The 18,057-nt window shown below is 46.3% G+C and overlaps 1 protein-coding gene across 3 annotated transcripts in view; it reads left to right on the top strand.

Moving 5' to 3' along the window:
• The window catches only part of vps13d (vacuolar protein sorting 13 homolog D), a 35,243-nt gene that overhangs the window by 2,788 nt on the left and 14,398 nt on the right, over positions 1–18,057 (top strand). Inside the window, exons 6-36 of one of the 3 annotated variants that reach the window (XM_037481098.2) lie at positions 17–133; positions 496–600; positions 795–965; positions 1,748–1,848; positions 1,939–2,107; positions 3,322–3,423; positions 3,592–3,781; positions 3,987–4,166; positions 4,435–4,565; positions 4,639–4,693; positions 4,998–5,177; positions 5,515–5,645; positions 5,727–5,859; positions 6,246–8,516; positions 8,619–8,770; positions 9,242–10,294; positions 10,561–10,651; positions 11,415–11,541; positions 11,627–11,807; positions 11,911–12,135; positions 12,833–12,989; positions 13,281–13,497; positions 13,979–14,150; positions 14,243–14,358; positions 14,608–14,832; positions 14,936–15,231; positions 15,486–15,619; positions 15,883–16,038; positions 16,762–16,945; positions 17,128–17,202; positions 17,288–17,488. In XM_037481098.2, coding sequence (XP_037336995.2) covers positions 17–133; positions 496–600; positions 795–965; positions 1,748–1,848; positions 1,939–2,107; positions 3,322–3,423; positions 3,592–3,781; positions 3,987–4,166; positions 4,435–4,565; positions 4,639–4,693; positions 4,998–5,177; positions 5,515–5,645; positions 5,727–5,859; positions 6,246–8,516; positions 8,619–8,770; positions 9,242–10,294; positions 10,561–10,651; positions 11,415–11,541; positions 11,627–11,807; positions 11,911–12,135; positions 12,833–12,989; positions 13,281–13,497; positions 13,979–14,150; positions 14,243–14,358; positions 14,608–14,832; positions 14,936–15,231; positions 15,486–15,619; positions 15,883–16,038; positions 16,762–16,945; positions 17,128–17,202; positions 17,288–17,488 — 7,798 coding nt within the window. Of the gene's footprint in view, positions 1–16; positions 134–495; positions 601–794; positions 966–1,747; positions 1,849–1,938; positions 2,108–3,321; positions 3,424–3,591; positions 3,782–3,983; positions 4,167–4,434; positions 4,566–4,638; positions 4,694–4,997; positions 5,178–5,514; positions 5,646–5,726; positions 5,860–6,245; positions 8,517–8,618; positions 8,771–9,241; positions 10,295–10,560; positions 10,652–11,414; positions 11,542–11,626; positions 11,808–11,910; positions 12,136–12,832; positions 12,990–13,280; positions 13,498–13,978; positions 14,151–14,242; positions 14,359–14,607; positions 14,833–14,935; positions 15,232–15,485; positions 15,620–15,882; positions 16,039–16,761; positions 16,946–17,127; positions 17,203–17,287; positions 17,489–18,057 lie in introns of all 3 variants that reach the window. The other 2 variants (XM_037481099.2, XM_037481097.2) reach the window with 2 other exon arrangements.

Genomic DNA, 18,057 nt, shown 5'->3' with positions numbered 1-18,057 from the left:
TTATGCTTATGTGCAGCTGAAGATCCAAGATGTGCATCTTCGATTTGAAGATGACTCCTCCCACCCAGAGAAACCGTTTTCCTTTGGGGTTTGCATCAACAATATTTCAGCACAGAACCCCCCCAAAGAGACAGTAAGTGTTCACTCAAAGGGACTTAAACACCCACTTCATCCTTTTTCCTGTCGGCTTTGAGTGCAAAAGATGACCCAAATGTTTAGTGTATTTAAGTCAACGTTCAGTTGTCACCTGTGTCTCTGAAAGAGTGAGTGGAATATGTTGCATGCGTTGCCTGTCAAAATATAAAATGCTGTCAATGTACAGTAATACAATCTATTAGTTGGATCAGTCAATACAACATTTTGTGATGGTCCATAGTACTTGGTAGTGGCTTTAAAAAGTCCTGATCCCTTTATTTTTGAGAATAAGTGTCGTAATGTCATTGTTGACCACAAGTCTGTATTTGAAGTTAACAGGGACTTTATATTTATTTTCAGGTCCAGAAGCTCCTCCGACAAAAGCAGCTGGAGATTTCAGATTTCAGCGTCTACTGGGATACACAATGTGAAATTCTGGGAAAGCAGCCCGCAAGTCAGATCCAGGTCAGGGACTCGATGGGCTTCAGCAGTATTAGATACAGCTTTGATTGATAGGGATTCCTTGTTTGGACTTGTTACATGGTGCAAGTGGTTCCAGGTGTATCTAATCATTTGTATGCCTAACCATAGCTGGGCCTTTTCATTCATGAACAAAAGCGGTTCCATACTGGTGGTCTGATTGTGTTTTAACTACACAGGATGCCATGACCCGGTGTATGCAGAGCCGGGAGCATCAGTACATCTTTGAACCAGTGTGCGCCTCCGTGCTGCTCAGGAGAAACACTTCCAAGGAGCCTCTGAGGTCCCGCCACACGCCCCGGATCGAAGGCCACGTTCAGCTGCAGCCCATGTGCCTACGCATGTCACAGGTCTGTATCAACCCCCGGCGCCATTATTTCTATTGGGTTGTAACGAATGATCATTTTACTTTATAACCAAATGCAGGTAAAAGTTGAAATAATAAACCATTCATATTTTGATACTTTCATTCATTTACCTGAGGCCCCTGCTACGAGCATTTTAGGAGTAGGTTTCTTATTATTTAGTAAAGTTGTATTCATTCCCAAACACACAAGTTTAAGGGTTATGAAATACACAATTCAGATTACTTCATTGAAAGTCAAAGTCCCCCCCCTCTACACCACTGACCCCCCCGTATGCACATTCAAAGGTTAGTAGTTGCTGAGGGGAAGTCATGAAGATGGCATTAGGATCCACCAAAGCTCTGATGAAGCTTCTTACTATCTTCAGCTGAACATGGATGACACTATTAGTGGCAGACAGTGGGTTCGGCCCCATTGGAATTGCTTTGGACCGAATCTCTTCATACGGGGTGCCACCAACAACTTTGCAGAGAATTGATGAGTAAATAAAATAAACAATATACATTTCCAGCAACCTGCTAGGCTCAAAGACTGCAGACCTTTTTATGGTTTAAATAATAACATCCATTGAAGGATTTCATCTTGAACCTATTGCAATAGGTTTCACCCCAAAAGTCAAAAGGTTACAAAGGGAGAAGAATAAAATCTTGTTCTCTTGTTATTCTCTACACTGGCATCTTTATGGTAAGAGAGGGTGGAGGGACACCTTTGTGAGATCCAACTCTTGTCAGTGCAGTGAATAAGTGTGTGAAATTGTTCTCTTGTAGGTCCAGTACCAGCAGATCATGGCATTCCTTAAAGAGGTTGTTCGTCGGGAGAGAGAGATGCTTTATCGCAGGTGGAGACCAAAAGTTCCGATTTCTGGGAGGTAAGTTGGCTCCTGTTTCATAGCAGGTGAAAACCCTCATTGGCTCCTTGAGTCAGATCTGATCCTGAAGTGCGTTCTGTTTCCCTGCAGCTGCCGGCAGTGGTGGATGTTTGCGATCCAGGCTAACCTGAGTGAGATCAGGGAACAGAGGAGGCGAAGCAGCTGGGCCTTCGCCCTGCAGCGAGCACGAGATGCCCAGACCTACAGCAGCCTCTACTTCAGACGGCTTAAAGGAGCCCTGCTGACTGCTCAGGAAGAGGTACGAGGCTGTGATAGAAGGAAATATACAGCTAAACAACAGAAGACACCAGATGGGGTTATTGTATTGATTTTACTTCCACAACTTCTAAAAGGATATGATTTAACAATGTTATAGATCTGAATAAGCTGTACACAAGGTTGTGTTGTACAGGTCAATGAGTCCTTTTAACATCAATAGACCTAATTGGGTTTGCAAAGTTCCAGGAATGTTCAAAATTTCCATTGAAGCTAAAGAGAATGAAATGGAAAAAACTAAAACTAGCTAAGGCAGTACCCACCATGTTACATACAGATAGCAAGATCTATAAAGGTGATTCCTTCTAATAGAGTTGAACTTTAATGAAACATCTATACTAGGTGGTGGATGTTGGCATTGTTCTGTTGGGGTGGGGGGGACACGTAACTATAGTTACGCAGGTTGATTAACCCGCTGAAGAGGTTGACTTTGTGCATAGCATGACAAGCTACATACCATGTGGCCAGGGCTAGCTAGTAAATGATGATGTGATAGAAGAGTGCTGCTGAATGCAGTGCAGACTTCTGTAGACCTACAATGGTTTTTATTTATTTACTCCTAAAATAAGTCCACTTGAGTCCTGATTGATTTAATCTCCCGACATTTAGCAGGACGTTTTCCAAACCACACGCAGTTAGCTCAGCCTAGCAGTGCATAAAGTGGTCCGTTAGCCACCCATCCCCCTAAATGTTTGACATGTGGAGGAATTCCTCTGCACAGTTTTGCTGTTTGTTTTAATTCCGATGCACAGAGCTCTCTCCGATGTAGCTGACTGCAGCTGGCGGCGTTTTGTACACGCAAGCAAATTATTAATGGCATTATTAACAGGCTCATTTTGCCCCTTTGTTACATTTCTATGTTTGTTCCAACTGACAGGTAATGTGTGGAGATGCATTTGAATATTATTATTAGTTTTATATATATACTATAAACAGACATGCAGAGAGGAAACAAGCTTTCTAGAGATGAAAGGATGAGTTGATTGATAGAGTTCTAAAACAGTCAAAAATGAAATGCAACTAACTCATTATTTGTAAAAGTCAAATATTTGTCGTCTACGCTTACAACTGTGAATTTGTGCTGGTCGTGTATGACAGTAAAAACAATATGTTTGAGTTCTGGTCTGTTACTTGACGATGATGTACCTTGAAACCCACTTCATTGCACTGAAGCCTGAGCTTGTCTTCATCGCATAGAGCGAGCTGGAGCGAGTGGAAGAAGAACAGACGTTGGAAGAGCTGCAGTGCCTCCGAGAAATTGTCCACGACTGGTTTCGAAAGCAGGAGGAGATGGCAGAGGTGAGCTGAGATGATTCATATGCTAGCTCTTTAGTCGTGTATAAAAGTCCAAACTCTTGACTAGCTTTCAACCCATAACATAAGGATGACCTCTTTCAATCATCCACCTTTAGATCCTCTAAAGATGTGTCATAGGCCTCGTTTCAGCCTTTGTTGTCTTCTGTCCAGAATGTGCGCGAGCCCAGCAGTGACTGCCAGCCATGTTTACCCACCACATCCATCCCCAAGAGTGGGAGTTCAGGAATGATCCAGTACCTGCAGTCCTGGTTCCCGGGCTGGGGGGGCTGGTATGGAGACTCCCAGGACCCAGACAGGCCGGATGAGCTGCTGCCGAGCCCCTCCTCCTGGGACATTTTAGGTGAGAGACTAAAATGTTAGTGGCCTGGGCTTTCATTTAATTTGCATTATATTTTAATGATATAATGAATGGATTAAATCAAGAATACCGTGTAATAACTCAAAAATAGTTTTGTTTTGTTTGTGATGGGATAGTTTTCTAGTTTTGTATCCTCTGGTATTCTAGTAGTGGTTGAAACCCTGATGATATAACGCATCCTCAGCAGAGACAGAAGACCTATTCGACCCTTTGGAGGACTCTCACACTCTGAACACGTTCACCAGGCGAGATCATCTGTTCGCACGGCTGGAGTTTCGACTGGAGAAGGGCGGAGTCACGCTCTCTCACCAGGACAGGAGGGGGGGCACGTTGCACGAAAGTGGTGTCATCCAGTTGGAGTTCTCAGGTACACAGACGAGTGTCCGGATAGATGGAGACATGTTTCATGGTGGAGTGGAGCACCTCGATACAGTCTGATCACTAAGCTTCTCACTTTGAACATGAAACCAGATTTAGGAACCTTTGCCCAATGAGTAGAGTGATGGCAGGTTTACGTATTCATAGATGAATTGATCAAGCGTTAGGTACCCTCTCCATCGTTTACTTTAACTGAGTGTGGATGCGTAGTGTGTTGAGCTGAAGGTGACTCGGAGCATGTGACCATGCGTCCACAGGGGTCAATGTGATCTTGGAGTCCCTCCCTCGCTCGGAGTCCTCCCTGCTGTCTGTTAAGCTGGGTGGTTTGTTCCTGAGAGACTTGACTACTCAGGGCACCATCTTCCCTGTCCTGGTGTCTCCCAAAACGGTAAGGAGTGTTGGACCGGGCGGGGAGCTTTGATTTGTGTCTTATTCCTCACTGTCATGCTTCTCTGATCTAGGACAAAGTTGTCGTTGCCATGAACCAGCCGTCCGGCCAGTCCTCTAGTTCCACTGGTAAGATTCCTCTTTTCATTTTTAATGATTGGTGGCACTTCAAAGACCTTTTAGATAGGATTTTTTTGCATTAAAGGAAGTTCATATTTTCCAAGGTGGCTGGAGAGAAAGAAAGTCCTTTTTTTTTGGATGCGTTTTGTTTGTATACGTTTAAACTTCTACTTATACGTCCTACACTGTCAATCCGTCTTGCTCCGTCTACACGACGTAGCCACACAAAAAAGGCTGACATGTGATTAAAATTGGGGCTCCGCGAGCAGCAGCAGCTTTCAATGCACAACATTTGTTGTTGTTGTGTTGTCAGGATGCAGCGCAGAGTCCTCACCATCACCAGTGTTCGAGATGATTTATGAGCGCAACCCTGTGAGGTGTAAGTTTGAAAGGAGACTGGAAGTGAACACGAGTCCATTGAACATCATCTACAACCCACAAGCAATCAAGAAACTGACTGAGTTCTTCTATAAAGGAAGAGTTCACACCTCAGGTAAGTACTGGCACTCACTGCCCCCTTTTTATACTGCACACATGCATATTGTAATATAAAACCATGGTTTTATTTTTACAAACGGATAGTTTCCTTTTACAGATGTATTTTTTGTATCTTTAATAAGTAGAGTGGTTTTCTTTTACATCTTAGTCTCTCTTTATATCAATCTGCATCAAAGCTTTATATACATTTGTAAAATATTTTACAATAGCTTCCAAGAAACAACTAGGTTCATTCAAAACCAATAATAGTATAATTTCTCATTTATCCTTTTGACACACTTTAACACCAGCAGATTGCTATTTTTGAAATGTGATCTCTCTTTGACCACGAGGTTTTGGATATCAGTCGGAGCTGGAGCTGAGAGTGGCGGAGGCGGCCAGGAGGCAGTACAATAAGCTGAAGATGCAAACCAAGGCAGAGATCCGACAAACCATTGATCAGCTTCTTGTGGGAGAGTTTATCGTAAGAGGGATTCACTTGGCGTTACATGAAATGATTGGCACTTGAATCCTTTCTAAATGCAGCTAAATGTTTGTTTTGTAGGAAAACGGTAAGCGTTGGACCATGAAACTGGACATCTGTGCACCCCAGGTGATTTTCCCCGATGACTTCCAGTCAGAAGACCCGATGCTAGTGGTTATTGATTTAGGCAGGATTCTTCTCACAAACTGTCAAGGTAAACCGTTTTATCAAGTCCAAAATAAAATGATTCACTAGGGCTGGGCAGCATGGGCAAAAGTCCATATTACGTTATTTAGTAAGATTCTGGGTATATCACTGTATATCAGGCACTAAAAAAGGACCACCCCTTTCCTGCTTTCACCTACATTCCCCTGGGTCTTAAGTCCCGCCATTTAAGCGGTGAACAAGATATTTTGCTGCCTGCCAAAGAGCAACATCAGTTTTTTAAGGCTATGCACTGGTATGACGGTAAATTAAAAATTCATACCAAATTGAAATTCTATACCGTCCAGCCCTATGATGTACCCAAATATCTTCATTATTATGCTTTTATAAGTTTCTAACTTTGCTCTTACCTGTTGTTATTCCTTTCCATTGAAGATGAGACTAAGGCCAGCTCAAAAGCTGCTGAGCCTGAGAGGGAAGACATGAGTGATGATGAGTACCAGACACCCCTTGCCACCCCGCCAGAGTCCCTGGCACCTGAACTACACATACCTTTAAAAGAACAGCTCAAAAGCGCTAACCTTCCCAGCCTCAGATCCCCTGAAAGTACACAGGCCTACTGCAGAAAGCTTTATGAAAAATACTCCTTGTCCTTTAAGGATCTCCAGATAATGGTTGGTCGGTATAAGGACAACTGGAAACATCTTCAAGAGAGTGAGGTAGGGCCTACTCATGTAGTAGAGAAATTTAACGTGCTGCTGCAGCTTGAGCAGAGACTTCGCTACACATCTGACCCCCAGCTCCCTGGGGCTGTGCTGTCAGGAACCCTACCAGACCTAAAGGTCCATATCAACCTTGAGAAGATGGCTGCCCTTAGGAGTTGTCTGGCTAGGCTAAGCACGCCATCGTTCAGTGAAGAGAACAAAAGCCAAGAGAGGAGCCCAAACATAAGGTCACCTGACCCCCTTACCCTCCGACATGACAAGATATTTCAGAGAGAAGACAGCTCCTGGAAGCTGCAAGGTTCAGCCAAGAACCTCACTCACAGCGTGATGACGTTAGAGCAGCACACAAGGGAAGTCTTGGTGGAATCCCGTCTACTATTGGCTGAATTCAACATTAACTACATGCAGCTTGGTGTAGAAAGTGACGGCCGCTACATATCAGTTCTCAAAGTATTCGGAACAAATGCTAATTTTGTCAAACGGCCTTATGATGCTGAGGTCTCTCTGACTGTCCATGGTCTTCTGCTGGTGGACACATTACAGACCTACGGGTCTGACTTTGATCTCCTGGTGGCTTCTCATAAGAATCTCAGTTTTGACATACCCACGGGCAGCCTCAGAGAAAGCCAGCCATCGTCCCCTGTGTCTTCTGACGGGAGGTCCCCTGACCACCAGGGCCATCATACTGGGTTGTCCTCTGGTGTGCCCATGGATAAAATCTCCCCCTTCAGTTCTTTTCTCAAAGACCAAGAGGCCCTCATTAAGCTTGAATACCAGTTTGTGAGCTCCGACTGCCCCTCCATGAACCTGGACAGCTCCCTTCAGGTGACAAGCATGCAGGTCAATAACCTGGACATCATTCTGAACCCTGAAACCATGGTAGAGCTGCTCAAGTTCCTCCAGAAGTCTTTTCCCAAAGAGGAAAGCACCTGGACATCATCAGTGCCGCAACAAACAACGCAACATTCCAGTGAGGAAGAGGAGGGGACATATCAGGCCACCTATGACCAGAACAAAGAGCTGACCGTGGAAATCCACCGTCTTAACCTGCTTCTCCTTCGGACCGTGTCCACTGGCACAGTCCTGGGTGCTGAGAAAAAAGGGTTGAAGATTGCCACGGCCAGCATCACTGGCACCAAGGTCAATGTGTCCATGGGTAGCCGGTTGGACGTCAATGGCTCACTCGGTTCTATGCAGTTGGTGGACCTGACCCAGGAAGGAGGCAGAAGCCAGTTTGTGGTCAGCATTGGTAGTGCAGACAGCTCCTCAACTCTCGGCGGAATAACATTCCTCGCTGATACAGGAGGTTCTCCCTCAGAAGCTTTAGACTTCCGCCTCATGGAGAAATCCCAAGGGGAGTGTTCCTTGCAACTTCAGATGGCGTCCTTGCACTATAACCACTCTGCCAAGTTCCTGAAGGAGCTGAGTCTGTCTGCTAATGAGGTAGAAGACAATTTCCGTTCCATGCTGAAAAGTGCTGCCACCAAAGTGTCAACAGTCCTAGTCACCAAGACGGCAGAGTACAGTGGTATGGTTTCGCTCTTTGAGACTCCCTCAAGGAGAACTCGAACCCAGAGTCAGAGCTGGCCTTATCCATATGAGGAGGAGGAGGATCTTCCCATGGAAGATCCTGAATCCGCCTTAGACACGTTCTTGGTGAAACTGACCCTTAATATCAGCATTGAGTCACCGGTTGTTTCAATTCCACGTAAACCCGGACACCCTGAGCTCTTGGTTGGTCACCTGGGTAGCATAACAATCCAGAATTTTGTTACTGGGCAAGACTCAGAAGGGGAGAGGCTGCAGGTGTTGGTGAGGGATATTCGACTGTATTCGGTCAACATGAGTCATTTGGTCCTGAAGAGGGCACTCAGAGGGGATTCGGCTGGTGGCGCGTCACCATCCCGCAGTGGAAGCATCAATCAGGAGGAACCTCAGTTCACACGTCATGACTTCTTTGAATTCCTCAGCCGTGGAAAAGGTAAGAAATGTCCATATCTTTTCAAATGTGTCTGCTAATGAAAATAATATGTTTTATATGCGGCTTGTGATAAATGCTCACGTAATCACTTTTCTTCATTAGCTTTCCATATATTGAAAGACACCACTATTCAGTTCACCCTGGAGAAAGTTCCTGTTGATGAAGACACCCAGTTCTCCTTCCTCACTGGAGAAGAGCCCTGCAAGAGCTCAGGGTTGCTAAGAATTGAGGGGAAATTCATCAACCCGGTTCAGGTATAAACCATATCAATACTGTAAATTCTCCAATGTAAACCACTATTCAAATAACAAACAAGTCCTTTCCTTTTTTAAATGTATATTTTCCCCCTTGAAAGAAATGCCAGTTCCAAATGAAGGCCTTGTTAAAAAGAGGGAATTAGCTTTACAATAGCGGACTTTCCCCACCACTCTGCTGTTATTTACTCATTCATTCAACCACTTTACTATTCTTTCCAGTATTGTTATAATACAGCTGTCGTCCCTCCCCGTAAGCCGGTTATTCTGTTGTGTTTATCCGCTACACCTTCAAGACCGGTCCGCCAATTATGGTCTAACATGAAAACGGTCGGTGAGGCAAAAACTGTGGAGGCCCGTTGAGTTTTAGGGCAGGAGATGTCACACCTTTATTATCCATGTTATCAATGCAGATCAAAAGGATGTGGGGCTACTGACTAATTGCATCAATATTTGACACTCTGGTTGTAGGTGTTCCTGTGCAAGCCTGTGTATGAACAAGTCCTCCAGACATTAGACAATCTGTCCCTGATTGAGGAGCAACGTGTCACACCCAGCCAACCGCCCACACCCCCTCCACCCACTCCTTCCTCCACCAGACCACACCGTTTCCCTGACCCTCAGGGAGGGCTCTTTGCAAAGGACCCTCCCTATCTCTGCTTCTCCCACTCGTCGCTCCCTTCCCCCTTGCCCCTACAGTCTCACCAACCCGCTCTTCACAACTCATTCACCCAGCTGAAAATCACCTTACACGTGGCAGAACTGCAGGTGCAGCTCAGTGCAGACCTGACTCAGGGCTCCCAGGGCTTGGTCAGCCTGCGCTTCCAAGATCTGGAGGGAGAATTTACCAAAGACCACCCTCAACTACTCACCGTCCAGCTGGCTCTGCGCTCGCTGCTAATGGAGGACCTCCTGGAACAGAACCCCGATTCAAAGTACAAACATTTGATGGTGTCTCGTGGAGCTCCCAAGCCCTCCACCTTCAGTCCAAAGGAGTACCTTTCTCAAAGCTGTCCTTCAGCCTCCAATGCCCTGTTTCCAGACATGCCTCGCTCCTTGCCTGCTCACATGGAAGAGGCCCGGAACGTCTTCCAGCTCTACCAGAGGCATCCCAGCACCCCTTCAGCCAGCAGTCGCAGATCCAAAAGGGACCCGGAGTGTCCGAGCACTCCACCTCCCTCCCCTACCCACCAAGCACCGTCCCCTCAGCCACCTCCAGACTTTGATGAGTCCTTAGTTCATATCAATGTGATGCTGGTGGACCAGAACCACCCAGAGTTCACAACACGCTATGGGCGAGTGGGCCGAAGCGTGGACGTTGACTTCAACTGCCTGGACGTTGTGATCACGCTGCAGACCTGGGTGGTTATCTTGGACTTCTTTGGCATTGGCTCCACGGCCAACAACCATGCTGTGAAGGTGCCTCCTGCGTCAGCACACATTGAGCCGGGGCATCCCCTGTACGAGAGCTGTCTCAGCGAGGAGGAGACCGCAGAGGCCGTCAACACTAAAGTGGACGTGAAGGTAGGTTACTGGACCCACATGTCTCTGAAAAAGGTGCAGAGAGACACCAGAGCCTACTTCCATACTTGTGCAGGGCAGGAATGTAGTGGAAACACGCTTACAGGAAGATATCTACTCAGTGTAGTGATCCATTCATCATCATCACATTCTCTATGGTTATTTCATTTCAATACATCATCCAGTGTGTATTTCTAGGCTCTCTACTTTTCTTGATGAAAGCTCTGAATAGAATGTTATTGATTGTCTGTCCGTGTTTTTTTTTTTAGGTCCACTCTTTGTCTCTTGTCCTGAATAAGAAACTCAACGAGCTTGCCAGAGCTAGTGTGTCCAAATTATCTGCTCATCTCGAAATGTTGGGTGCGTATGCGTAACAACCTTTGCTTATTATTATTATTATTATGTGTATATATATATCAGTGCTGTAAACAAGCATTTGGCCACTTCCTGGATATTTCTTTCCCTTAATAAATGTAATTATCATTTACAACTGCATTTTGTATCGACTCGGGTTATCTTCATCTAATATAAGAATTTGTTTGATGTTCTGAAACCTTAAAGTGTGCCATATATGACACTACACATATGTGTGTAACATTTCAGATCTTTGGCTGTAGGGTAGTGTTCCCAAACCTCTTGTGTCAGAGCCCTTCTCTTGCTCTCTGTCTCTTTGCTGCACTTGTCCGCTCAGTGGTGCAGAGAAATTAACATGAAGGGATTTTGTATTTGCTCATATATCCTTAAATTGGTCATTTGATCGGCATGTTCCAATCATGTAACGTTGCAGCAGTCGGATTCAATGCTCCACATTAATATGATTCATGGCAGTGTAGTGTATTTTCCCTCTTGGTCTGATGAAAACCTGTGTTTTGAATACAAATAATAATTCAGTGGTAAATCACATAGTGGTTAAAGATACAAATGTACATGGGATTGGCACATGGTTGCTGTTTTTTATCGATGTGGATGTGTGTTAGGGTTGGTGATGAAACCGTGTCCCGCCCCCCAGTTTGGGAACTACTGCTCGAAGGGGTAGAATTTAGAAAATGTTGTCCATCCAGTTTGTTTTAAATGGTTTGGGTTCTTCTGGGTTAATGTCACTAAATTCATGTATTGTTGGTAGATGGCGACCTGGCTTTACAAGGCAGTTTAGGAAGCCTGTCCCTGAGTGACCTTACCCCACATGGTGATCTCTACAGAGAGCGCTTCACCACACGGGGAGGGGAGGCCCTTATCTTCAACATCCATAAGTATATAACCCAAAACCGAATAATTCTGCATGCTCCTGAAGGATCTGTCTATCTTTGGCTCACCTGTGCTCCCTGGTGCATTCAGGTACGGCCAGCCGGATCCTGAGCTGCAACGGGAATGTGACATCAAGGTGTCTTTGCAGATGGCCTCGGTGCAGTACGTCCACACGCAGCGCTTCCAGGCCGAGGTGGTGGCCTTCATTCAACATTTCACCCAGCTCCAGGATGTCCTAGGCAGGCAGAGGGCTGCAATGGAAGGCCAGGCTGTGAGTGTTCCACTTTGCACCAGGACCCTTTGATTGTAGCTTGATATTGCTTGATTCAGATAAGCATCCAGGTCCAACATACATTAGTGGTGTCTCTCTGCAGGTGCGTGATCTTGCTCAGCGTGCTTCCAGGGTTCTGCTGGATATTGAGGCCGGAGCCCCGGTTATTGTCATTCCAGAGAGCTCTTGCTCGCCAAGGGCCATTGTGGCCAACCTTGGTCAGCTGAGGGTGCAGAACTGCTTCCGGCCAGCTGGGGCCCGGGGGACCTTCTCCCTCCGTGACAAGGTAGAGAAACTCACCATGGCACACGCCTTTTTCCCTTCTCTGGTGAGTCCCGCTGCCCGTCCATACAGAGTGACCTGGCTGTGCTTTGTCTCCCTCTCCCTCGGTCTAATTCGAATGGATTCACTTGTGACCCAACTGTAAACATTCAGGAGTCCCTCAGGCCACGAGCCTTTTGATACTGTATGCAGGCATCCAGATATTCTTTAGAAAACATGCACAGATGATTCCATCATCTAATTTATTTCAAGTAACTGACCATATTATGTAAATCTGATCCAAAATATTTATTGAATACAGAATTACCTGATGGTTTACTGTGGTATGCTCACCACTAACAAATGTCTTTGTCTTTGTGTAATCACTTACTTGTTTAGATGGCATGTTACATGTCATGTTGCAGTTTGCAGTTAGTTGGCAGTTTGCGCATGTGTTAGTGTGTGTTGTAGGGCTTTATCATGGCGTTCTATTTCTCAACATGTACCATCTACACTTCCTGCACCCTCCCGGCTGCCGAGATAACGGCACAATGCCTGAGTTCTTATTTTTTAAATGAGAATTCAGTGAGCTATGACCTGCAGAAAATAGTTTGAATATTGACAAGCACACCTATCTTCTTACCTTCATCTTCCATACATGAAAATGCTAGAGATTGCTTAGTTCTTTCCAATCATCAAACAAACTGCTTTTGCACGGATGCAACGTTCATATTGTTTTCCCTCTTCCCCTTGTCTTGAAAAAGGAGCGAATTCAGAAAGCAGCAGAGAGAAGTGAGCGGGAAGAGCCGAGGACCTCCCCATCCACCTCCAGCTCCTCCTCCTCGGCAGGGTTTACCCTCGGCAGGCCACAGGTTCCAGAGACGCGGGGGGCCGCTGAGGGGGACGAAGCTCACTGCTTAGGTTAGCATGGCTGTAGAGATTGAAGAAATACAGTGTATGTACTCCAGAGGGGGTGTTTGTGCCATCTGCTGTGTGGACGATGCTGGCGCATGGAGCAGCGTGGTGGGAACCGCAAGGTTGGTGGTTCAGATCCCGGCTGCTCCATGCGCCATGTCAAAGACGGCTAACCCCTAACTGCTCCCCAGGCTAAATGTGACGCACGGGTTATAATGTAATGTAGGTCGCTTTGGATAAAAGCGTCAGCTAAATGACATGTAGTGGAATAATGTGATGCTATGTTTTCCCGGTCAGAGGAGAAAGGGTGCCTGCTGGACTGCATTGCTCTGGACCTGCAGGAGATGGATATCTTTGCAGCAGAGTGTCTGCCCTTTCAGGCCAAGGACAGCGGGGGAAAACCCCCCGAGTCCTCAGACCTCATCTTTCCTTCGTACACTGTGCGCCGCACTGGAGACAACCTGCTGAAAGACCGCTGCCGTCTCAAGCTTAAAGTGGAGCGCAACTTGGACAAGTAGGTCCTGCTTTCAGTTCTGTCTGCTGCAAACCTCATGGGCTTTTTCTTCTGAAATCATGTTGGCGTTCAGAGCAGGGGTTGGCAGACGCATTGGGGTCAGTCCATCTCTTCAAAGGTCAAGTTCACTATGACCTGTCCCTTTACTGTCATATTTCAGGGACCCTTTAAGCAAATCTTTCTGAATTTTGCACCAGCGTCAGATTCAATTTAGTTGATCCAAGTCATCGGGACCTCACAGAAAATATCGTCAATCAGAATAAGAACTTGATACACTCTGCGGAGCTCTAACTCAAATGAACATACAGGTTCACAGCTTTCAGATGAGGGCACCACTCCTGATAAAACAGATAAGAATATGACAGTGGTATGACCTGCGCAGAGCTTTAGTACATCGAGCATGGTGCCTCGTGCCTCTCGTTTTACTCTATGGGAGCAAACCCGTAACCCAAATTCAGGTTGTGTCCATAATTGTTGTCAGGGAGCTGAGCCATGCGGTGCCGGACATGTCCATCCACGGCAGCCTTTCGTCAGTCCACTGCTCTCTGGACCTGGAGCACTACCAGCTGATCAGAGGCCTGCTGGAGAACAACCTGGGAGAGCCTGTGGAAGATTTCCTGAGACCCTACAACCTCCAGGACCCCAGCACCTATGTGAGGGACACCACCGAGAGATCGTTTTGGTCATTGCCTGTAACAGTAGTCCTCTATATGTGCTAACAGACTGAGGTTTTGTCTCTGCTCAGACGGTGCTAAGTGGAGATGTCTACACCAGCTTGTCCTTCCTGGTGGACATGATGGATGTCAGTCTGGAGCTGTTGGACAGCCCCACACCAGCGGAGCATAAGCGCTCATTAGCAAGGTTGGCCTTTTCTTTCTTCTTATATAAACACTGATTTGTACCAAAATATCAACATACTTTATATAGTATCTTAACTAATAGTTTTCACAAACAGTACAGCAACAATGTTGGATGTTACATGGGCTATTAAAAAATCTAAATGCTAAAAGTCTCTACTAAATGGCAGCTGTGACTCAGGCGGTGGTGCGGTTTTTTTGGCAGTTTGATCCACTGCTCTAAGGTTTTTTTTTAATGATTTCTCCTGCAAAGGTTTGACTTCATGAAATCCAAGCTTCTCTTTGAGAGTTTGTCCAATGGATCCAAGTCTATCAACTTGGTTTCTCACTCGCTGCTGGCGTACGACACTCGGTGCAGCGGGCCGAGCTCGAGCCCTGGTAAAGGCCATCGAGAGAGGCACAATGTCTTTGACTGCATCCTCCAGCCCTCCAAAACCGGCACCAACAGGGCCACGCTGCAGCTGGAGCTGCATTACAGGTAAAGCGGGGGAGTTTTCAAGCTAAAGGAACATGTTCCAACATATAAGTAGTGTTGGATAGCAAAGAATTGGTCCTTTATGCTGCGTCCCTCCCTCTGACAGATCCACACGGGACTCGTCCTGCTTCACTGTAGTCCTCAACAACCTAAGAGTATTCCTCATATTCGACTGGCTTCAGCTTGTGAGGAACTTCCTGCGGGTCCCGGTGGAGAAGGTGTCCCGGGGAGCTGAGCCCCGTCAGCGTTGCCCCAGCAACACCAGCACCGACTCTGGCTCCGCCCCCAGCAGCACTGTAGGGGCTGTCATGCCAAAGACTGTCAAGAGCGGCGTGGTCACCAAGAGGTCCACGGTGCCGGTCACCCAGGACCACTGCCTGGAAATCAAGATCAACGTCACAGGTAAGAGGAGAATGAACGAGGTCACAGTATACCTGGAACCTCTTGAACCGAACAAGGTACTACACACCTCGTACTGCACAAATCCAACTCTTGACAATAATGATTCCTGATTAAACCCATCTGGTTGGAGCAGGGTGTGTGTGGCTCCTGCTATTGCTCCTGTACTCCTTATGCAGCCCTCACTAGCACCAACACAATCAACATCCACGCTTTCTCTCTTATCATATGAGCTCCTGGTCTGTGTGTATCTGCAGGCACAGAGTTTGTGGTCGTGGAGGACTCGTCTTGTTTGGATACCAATGCCATCATTCTAAAAGGCACCACTGTCCTCACCTACAAGCCGCGTCTGCTGGACAGACCCTTCTCAGGCAGCCTGGCAGGAATCGAGGTGAGCCCCACCACAGTGTCATCACTATCACTGAAACCACAGCTACCAGTTGTCAGAATTCTTTTAATCAAACAATGAAAATGTCAGAGTATTTGTACTGTTATTGCTCTACTATTCCTCTTTTACTTACACTTGCTAATGTTGTTCTTTCGGCCCTTTCTGTTACTATAAGTATAGAGTGAAGATCGGTACTCAGTGACACTCACTGCTAACCACTGACCCTATTTTACTAGCTTTGATGAGTGGTCTCTTGCCCGCCCCAGGTGTTCTCGTGTCGACTGGGCAGTGAGCTGGAGACGGCGCTGTCCATCATCGACCCAGTCAATATTCAGGTGGAGCTATGTGGGAGCCCCACGTACCAAAGCAGCTCCGGGCTGCTGGACGCCTTCAATGTTGAGGACATCCCGCCGCTGCTGGAGGTCAGCAATAAACTCTCAGCCAAAGGGAGATGTGCAACATGTACCGGGGGAGGCCCGGGGGTTAAGGGGTAGCGCTAGTTCAGACTTTTGAAGTTGTTGTAGTGATGAGGCAGAGTGCTGTAATGTAATCATGAACTGACAGGCTCACACTGGTAATACAAGTCAGACTAAATAATGGAAACGAGTCTACAGCCCTTTTCCTCCATCACTAACCCTCTGGTTGTTATTGTGCCTAAACATTTCTGTCTGGCTCACAGAAGCCAGTCTTAAATATTTTAACACCATACTGATAGTTAGTATCTGACACCCAAGTTAGACCTCATTAACACATAAAATATCTTTTAAATAACACTAGGCTGTGCGTTCTTGTCTCTAACACAACCAACAATGACAACTGAAATCTACGGTTGTGAAATGACACTTGACACTGATGAAATGACACACACATAAGGATAAGTAGGTACTGCTGACCTGTGACCTGTGGGCTGGTGGCACATTGTAGAAACCAAACAATGTACATGAGCACATCCACCATGTTGAATATATTATTATTTCTTCTGGTGATGAGCCCTGCATTGTGCCTGCTACTTTCACTTAAGCAGTCTCTTGTGCAGAAAAGTCACGCCAATCCAGTCCTTTTATTTGGCAAAGCAAAACTACAGAAGACATTAGACATCACAGCACAGTGGTGATTTTTGTAACTGTGCTTGTGATTCTCGGCAGATTCAGTTTCCCACTCTGGACATCCGTCTGTCCTACAACGACATCCAGCTCTTCTTGGCAATCACAAAGTCCATCCCCACCTCCAGCTCCCCTCGGCCCTCTGACTGGGATAGCAGAACTGCTCCCAACACTGAGCCCACTTCAGCCAAAGACAGCTTCAGGCAGAAGACTGAGGCCCTCATAGGTACGACAAGGCATCTAAGGATCAAATTAAGAATGACTGTCTAAATGCTTTTTTTGTCTCACTTTAATTCAGTGGCCAAAATCAATCCCCATTTTGTAGTTGTGATAAAGTACTTTAGTCACAGTGACGGCATACTTACTGCTCTACTAAGAAAAGCTATTCATCAGTGTCTGTCTCCACAGAGGGCCAGCTGACCCGTTTGCAAGACCTGGGCTTCAGGAAAGAGGACTGCAAAAGGGCCCTGATCCAGTGTAAAGGTGAGTGAGACCTTTAACACTGTTGCCCACTCTGTGCAGTCTTGCCACCATTGTTTGATAAAAGCGACAATGCGTCCCCCTCCAGGCCAGCTAGACCAGGCAGCCACGTGGCTGCTGGAGAACGCCGACAACATGGCAGGCCTCGCCAGATCCAGGACTGACTCTGGCTCCAGCTGCCACTCCGCTCCTCTGTCTGGGGTGGAGCTGAAGGCTGAGAGTGTGTGCATCTGTTTAATCGACGACTGTCTGGATTGTGACATCCCACTGGCTGAGCTCACCTTCTCCAGTAAGTCTCATTTACACACGAGACAATCCAACCGTTGACGACCAGGGTTCTGAGGAAGCTTTTCTTAATGTCACCGCCCTGTCATTATAAATAAAGGAAAATTCAATTGATCAAACTTTATTTAGGGTCCAGATGACAAATGTTCCATGCAAAGTTGCTTTTGCAATGTAGCTAGGAGTAATTATTCTGGCCTTCACCAGGAGTGGCTATTGCTGTCTACTGCCCTCCTTTTTATGTCTGTTAAAATAGTGTCTGAAACAAGCAGACTGTATTTGGTTTGTCAAACCTCATTCAAATAAATATTCCATTACCAGACTTTAAAGGTCTTCTTTTCGTTTCACGGAAGCGTGATGGTTATATGACAGTTTCCCATTTCTTTACACAGTCCTTTGCATCAGCTTGTAGAGGTTGCATAGCAGAGAGCTTGAGCGGAAGCGCTCTGCATCCACTGTGTCTTTGCCTGGTTTGAGGAGGGCAATGATGTAAAGTAATGTGCTGCTGGGATGTATTATGGACATAAAAGAATCGACATCAGTGTACGTCATTTTAGTGAATGTTTTCCCCGCAGA

Source organism: Pungitius pungitius, chromosome 1, assembly GCF_949316345.1.
Source record: "Pungitius pungitius chromosome 1, fPunPun2.1, whole genome shotgun sequence".
NCBI lineage: Eukaryota > Metazoa > Chordata > Actinopteri > Perciformes > Gasterosteidae > Pungitius > Pungitius pungitius.
Note: the sequence above shows the minus strand (reverse complement) of the source record. Positions and strands in the feature narration are given on the sequence as shown.